This window comes from Arachis ipaensis, chromosome B01, assembly GCF_000816755.2.
Source record: "Arachis ipaensis cultivar K30076 chromosome B01, Araip1.1, whole genome shotgun sequence".
Taxonomy (NCBI): domain Eukaryota; kingdom Viridiplantae; phylum Streptophyta; class Magnoliopsida; order Fabales; family Fabaceae; genus Arachis; species Arachis ipaensis.
Window position 1 is genome coordinate 46,555,117 of NC_029785.2, and position 7,053 is coordinate 46,562,169.

General features: G+C 34.4%; 2 protein-coding genes across 2 annotated transcripts; one reads left to right on the forward strand and one right to left on the reverse strand.

Annotated features, from left to right (window-relative positions):
* On the reverse strand, positions 619-1,436 carry LOC107630171 (14 kDa proline-rich protein DC2.15-like). Its single transcript, XM_016333239.2, has one exon. The coding sequence runs from the start codon at positions 1,290-1,292 to the stop codon at positions 879-881; it is 414 nt and encodes a 137-aa protein (XP_016188725.1). The 5' UTR covers positions 1,293-1,436; the 3' UTR covers positions 619-878.
* Positions 4,015-5,274, forward strand: LOC107606733. Its single transcript, XM_016308765.1, has one exon. The coding sequence runs from the start codon at positions 4,015-4,017 to the stop codon at positions 5,272-5,274; it is 1,260 nt and encodes a 419-aa protein (XP_016164251.1).

Genomic DNA, 7,053 nt, shown 5'->3' on the forward strand with positions numbered 1-7,053 from the left:
ACATTAAATCATAAATACCTAATCCTAAATTCTAAATCATAACCTAAACCCTAAAATTGACTTATGTTAAACAACTGAAAGTTAGGTTTCTATACTTTCTCTTTTTAAAAAGCTAGTTTTGTAAATAGTATAATCTTATCATTAAGTTTCAGATAACTCATGCGGCCCTCCTTCAAGGAACACCATCATCATGTTGAATTGTAATTAGCAGGGGATTAGACCATTGTTCTAAGCAAATTGTATCTTCATTCTGAACTCTTGGAACTTGAATAATGCTGTTGTACCTGTTGATTCTGTTGTTTATGAACATTATTATATTATTTTACTAATATATATGCATCAACTTGTACATTTACTTTAAGTAATAATTTTCAATTCAATGGACCTCTTGAATTTGTTTATATTGATGCATGGATCTTAATACCTTAATTAACTATTGTCCCTATGTTGTCTAATTCTGGATTTCAGCTATTATGTCACCTTCAATTAAGTTTAAATAATTTGTTTCTTTATTATATCATTATTAATTTTGGTTTACTCTATATCTCTTGTAGCACATTGCTTGGAAGACCAAAAAAATAAAAAATAAAAAATAAAAAGAGAAAAAAAATTCATACATTAACAAATAAATTACATATAATCATTGTTATTTCTCAATCAAATAAATAACACTAGCTCAACAATAGCTTTGGAGCTATTATTTTAAGTGAAACACACAATGAATTGAATAGATAATAACCATTAGTTAATTATCCATGCACGTACACTCTTACACACGCACAACATAGAATTGAGAAATACAGTGAAAACTCACAAATGTAACAAATTAAATATCATGACCTTTAATTTGATGCATCATTTGCCCTCAAAGCTTTTCATTAGTTGCATTGGAAGCCATGTGGCACTTTCCTTGAGCAAACATTAAGGAGCAAGCTAAGTGAGATGGGAAGGTTGAGATTGATGCCCAAAACATTTGCCCTAAGAGCGGTGCAGAGGCACGCGGCGGCTTCAAGGTCAACGAGGCCGGCGAGGAGGGAGCAGCAAGGGGTAACTGGTGGCTGTCCCAAAGTCACATTCAACAAACCGTTGAGCACATTGGCGCACACGCCTAGTTTGAGCGCATCACGTGAGCATGATCCGCCACTTGAAGGACTAGGGTTAGGGTTAGGGTTAGGATTTGGATTGGAACCGGGACTATTGCATTTGTTTCCACATCCGGAGACAAGTGCAAAGAAGAGAACATTGAGTGTGACGAAAAGAGCAATGGAGGAACTAGCTTTGTTGGAAGCCATCTCAAACTCTAGAATTCGTTATATTAAACTAACAACTCGTAAATTAAGTGCCCTAATTAGCTATTGCTAGTTCTTAATTAAGAGAAAAGTGTGTAAGTTATTATTCAATGGAACGGGTTTTATAGTGGTGGTGGTGGTACCCAATTTGAGTGCACCAAAGTGTAGGGTGATCAGTTGTTTTCTAACTTGTTAAGTATTATTGTGTGAAGGTACAATGATTATTGTTGTTATTTTTAAAAATAAATATAAAACGAGTTTGGGACAAATTAGGGTAATCAAATTGGCCATGTGTGAACATGAGAGTTGTAGCTGGCAGAGTAATCACGTATACATTAAGGTTTTGGCCATTTGTGACTTATTATTGGAAAATAATAAGAGAGGATGTGGGGACTACACATATATGAACTTGTGGGTTAGTAACGTTCTCTAGACCATACTTGTCTGTCTCATTAGTGGAAAATAATATATGTACATAATCAACAAGCAAGTTTAACTTATATTATATAATCATAAATAAAGATACCCGTATCTTATCCTTTTTATGTGTATTTTGCTAAATGCTAATCAGTACTTTTTAAAGAGTGTTTGTGTTATTTGATTTAAAAAGAAGGGATTGTAGTGTAAAATTTAACCTACTTTATACTCTAAACCTTTCTCCATTTTTTCCTTGTAAAATTAAAGAACAAATAAAATTTAAAAATGCGTTTGAAATAGATATTATAAAAAGTGCTCAAAAAGGAAGTACATGGAGATTATATCTCTAATACTTCGATTAGGTGGCCTAAATCATTTTCAAAAACTAGCCTATAGGATCAAAAATGCTTCACATTTATAAATCTCTAGAGACTTTATTCTTGAGAGATGTAAAATTTATTATACACTGCTTCACGAAAATTATTTCTAAAAATAATTAAAAAAAAATTATATCCTAATAGAAAATATCAATGTTCTGAAAACCGGACCGGACCGGCCGGTTCAACCCGGTTAACCGGAAACCGGTCTCCTAACCGGTCCGGTCCACCTCTAAAACCGCTTTGTAAAAAACCGATCAAACCGGTGGTTAACCGGTGAACCGAGCGAACCGGTCCGGTTTTTATAGGCGCCGGTTTTTCCTTCTGCTAGTAAAACGACGTCGTTTGTAAAAAAAAAAAAAAAAAAAACAAAGATGAATAACGCGTAACTTGCAGGCTGCCACTCCTAAAATTGAAAATCCAAAGGCAAAATCCCTAAACCCTATTCTCCAAAACATTCGAAGAACATTGCTGAAGACTGAAGAGTGAAGAAACCTCCATTGCCACTCCCAACCATCAGCTCCACTCCCAATCTATTCTCCACTCTCCGAAATTGAAGCAGCTTCTGCACACAACGAATCTTAGGGCGCCATGAAGAACACCCGACGTTCGGCTACGTTCAGGCACCGTCGCCGACGTTCGCGCACTGTCGCCGACGTTCGCGCACCGTCGCGCACCTGGGTTTCTGGGTTTCTCCGTTTGGCTTCTGGGTTTCTGGGTTTCTCCGTTTCTGGCTTCTTGGTTTCTGGGTTTGTGGCTTCTGTTCGTGCTGTGTTGTTTTCTGGCTTTTCTTCGTTCTTCTCTTGAGGTAAGATCTGGGTTTCTAGTATTTGTTCAGTGTATGTATACTGTTTCAATTTTTTTTTGCTTCTGTTCTTCTATTTTTTTTATATGATTAATCAAATGTGGAATGAATTTGTTGTATACTTGTATGTTGGATTTGGGAATAAAATTGATGCATGTTGAAATTGAAAATTATGTTCTGGTCTGTTCTTCAATTTTTATTTTTTTTAATCTTGTCAAGTCTGCTCTGTTTATTCCACATGAATTTGTTGTATACTTGTATGTTGGATTTGGGAATAAAATTGATGCATGTTGAAATTGAAAATTATGTTCTGCTCTGTTCTTCAATTTTTATTTTTTTTTTTAATCTTGTCAAGTCTGTTTATTCCACATGAATTTGTTGTATACTTGTATGTTGGATTTGGGAATAAAATTGATGCATGTTGAAATTGAAAATTATGTTCTGCTCTGTTCTTCAATTTTTATTTTTTTTTTTAATCTTGTCAAGTCTGTTTATTCCACATGAATTTGTTGTATACTTGTATATTGGATTTGGGAATAAAATTGATGCATGTTGAAATTGAAAATTATGTTCTGCTCTGTTCTTCAATTTTTATTTTTTTTTTAATCTTGTCAAGTCTGTTTATTCCACATGAATTTGTTGTATACTTGTATGTTGGATTTGGGAATAAAATTGATGCATGTTGAAATTGAAAATTATGTTCTGCTCTGTTCTTCAATTTTTTTTTTAATCTTGTCAAGTCTGTTTATTCCACATGAATTTGTTGTATACTTGTATGTTGGATTTGGGAATAAAATTGATGCATGTTGAAATTGAAAATTATGTTCTGCTATGTTCTTCAATTTTTTTTTTTTTAATCTTGTCAAGTCTGTTTATTCCACATGAATTTGTTGTATATTTGTATGTTGGATTTGGGAATAAAATTGATGCATGTTGAAATTGAAAATTATGTTCTGCTCTGTTCTTCAATTTTTATTTTTTTTTAATCTTGTCAAGTCTGCTCTGTTTATTTTTTTTATTTTGCGATTCTGCTCTATTGAATGCATATAAAATTATAAATTGTATGAACTATGAACTATGAATTGATATATTTCTAGATTCTGGATTGCTGGCATTCTGAATTTAGATGGAACAGTCACAAAATGATCAACAACAACAACATAATGCTGGACAAGAATCTCAGACAGCTTCCTCTCGAGGAAAATCTGACCCGGCTTGGGAATATTTCACTGTGAAATATGATAAAAATAATAAGGCACAATATACGTGTATTTTTTGTTTGAACACTTATAATGGAGGGGGGATATATAGGATGAAATATCATCTTGTGAAAATTCCTGGACAAATCAAAGTATGTAGCAAAGTAACTGAAGAAGTTGAACTTCAATTCAAAAGGATTCTGATGGAAAACAAGAAAAATAAGATGGAGAAAAGAAAATTTGAGGAGGAGGCTTATGGTGGGGAAGCACATGCACAAGAGGCTGAATCGCCTAACCCTATACAAGCTGCTGTTCCTACAACAACGGGAGACAAAGGAAAGAGAAGAGCTGTAGTAGCTACACAAATTGGAAGTTACTTTAAAGAAAGAACTACTCCAGGATCTCAACCAACTTTGAGAAGTGTTTTGGCTAGCAAAGAAATTGTGCACATGGCTAAGTTGGGACTTGCCAAATGGATTGTTGATGCACGTATTCCTTTCAATGCAATTCAATCACCTTACTTTCAACCTGCATTGGATGGTGTTGCTGCAATTGGACCTGGTTTTAAGGGACCTTCATATGATGAAATGAGAGTTCATTTGCTGGCTGATCTTAAGAGAGAGTGTCAGTTGCTGGTTGAAAAGTATAGGAGCTCATGGAAAAGCACGGGTTGTACACTGATGGCAGATGGGTGGACTGATCAAAGGCAACGAACTTTAATTAACTTTCTAGTTTATTGTCCTGCTGGTATGTCGTTTGTTAAGACTGTTGATGCTTCTGATGTGATAAAAACTGCCAATGCATTGTTTAATTTGTTTGCTGATGTTATTGAGTGGGTTGGGCCTAGTAACATTGTGCATGTGGTCACTGATAATGCTGCTAATTATGTATCTGCTGGAAAATTTATTCATGAAAAATACCCAAATATATTTTGGTCTCCCTGTGCTGCCCATTGTATCAATCTTATATTGAAAGATATTGCAAGTATTCCTCATATATTTAACCTTGCTTCCCGTGCTTCAAAAGTGACTGTGTTTGTCTACAATCATATGATCTTATTGTCTTGGCTTAGAAAAAGAAAAAGTTGGACAGAAATTGTTCGACCAGGAGTCACACGTTTTGCCACTGTTTTCATTACTTTGAAAAGTATATATGATCACAAGGAAGATTTGCAGACATTGATGTAGTAAGTTTTGGCAAGACTGTTTTACCACTGTGAAAATTGTTGGTCCTCTTATTAAGTTGTTGAGGCTTGTTGATGCTGATGAAAAACCCTCTTTGGGAATCGTGTATGAAGGCATGCAAAGAGCAAAAAAGGCTATCAAGACCATGTTCAAAAATCGGAAAGCTGCTTATACGCCATACACGAGTATCTTGAAAATGAGGTGGGATAAGCATTTGAAGCGTGATCTCCATGCGGCAGCGTACTTTTTAAATCCGGGCATTTTCTACAGTGAGGGTTTTGTTGAGAAGGCAAATGTTTTGAGATCTTTACTTGATTTGCTTGACGTTGAAACACTTTGTGATGACTCAGTTGCTGCAATGCAAGAGATACAGCTGTATCGAGATTGTAAAGAAAGTTTTGGGAGGGAAAGTGCTAAGAGAGCGGCATCAAGACTCGAACCTGGTAAGTTATTTGACTTATTTCATATCCAAGTTCAGTTTAGTTTCAAAGTTTATTATGTTGGGTGATAATTAGTAAACATTAAAAAGTATTTGATTTTTATATCTATATAGGTGAATGGTGGAGGCTACATGGTGGGAGTGCTCCTAATTTGCAAAAAATGGCAGTCCGTCTTCTTCATCAAACCTCTTCTTCATCTGGATGTGAGAGGAACTGGAACCTTTTTGAACAAATCCAAAGAGGAGGAACCGGTTAGAGCATCAAAGGCTAAGTGACATTATTTATGTCACCTATAACCTACGCCTTCAATCTAGGTTGCATCGAAAGAAGAGGAATTATGACCCAATTGACATTCAAAGCATTGACACAGTAGATTTTTGGGTAATGGCAGATGAGGATGATCCTGAATTTACTAATGGAGATGTTGAAGGCATTGAAAGTTTAATATACACTGATAATGCTATGCCTTCGTATCCTAATGGTGAGTGACATAGCAAACTTTGTTTCCTTCCATAAAGATACATGTCATTAACATTGATTTCTTATTGAGTTTTCTTTCTATTTTATTAGATGGTGGAGACATGGAAGTTGAAGTGGATATGCCTGATGTTATAATTGAATCCTCAAATACTTCTTTTGGTGATATTTCTGAAGATGCTGGCTTTGGCTTACCTGTTTATGATGGAGACATCGGAACACTTAATGATGATTATGACTTCTGATGAGTAGTGTCTTTGTTTAGTTAAAGTATTGTTTGTTGAACATTGTTTCTTTTGGTTGCAAAACATTGTGTTTGTTACTTTGTCATTTGTCATTTATGTGCGTTTTGAATATTGTCATTTGAAGTTGTTTATGGCCTTTTAATGATAAATTATGTATTGTTCATTTTGTGAAATTGTTAAATTTTGAATCTTATTAGTTTAAAAATTATTGAATTTAACTTTTTAAAATTATGTATTCAATTTTTTATAATTTCGCTCTCTATTTAATTAAACCGGTTCAACCACGGTTGAACCATTGAACCATTAAACCAGTCACTTGACCGGTTCGATGACCGGTCCGGTTCTCGCAACCTTGGAAAATATAAAGGTTTTATTTACTAAATTCAATTTTTTTTTATCTTGGAAGTTGATTGGCTGCTTAGGGTCTGATCGATCTAGCTTAACTCGTCTAGAGTTTAGCAATCTGGTTGAAAAACTAAGAAAAAAATGAATGAATGAATGAATTAGGAGGCCTTAAAGATTTGAAGACAAAGAAGAATGAATTAGGAGGTTTACAAATTTGAAAAATAACATAAGAAAAAGAAGAATGAATTATGAAAAAAAAAAAAGTTCAACCAACT

Excerpts from the sequence above, each read along its gene's own strand:
- LOC107606733 (XM_016308765.1), top strand. The coding sequence starts at position 4,015 with ATGGAACAGTCACAAAATGATCAACAACAACAACATAATGCTGGACAA.
- LOC107630171 (XM_016333239.2), bottom strand. The coding sequence starts at position 1,292 with ATGGCTTCCAACAAAGCTAGTTCCTCCATTGCTCTTTTCGTCACACTC.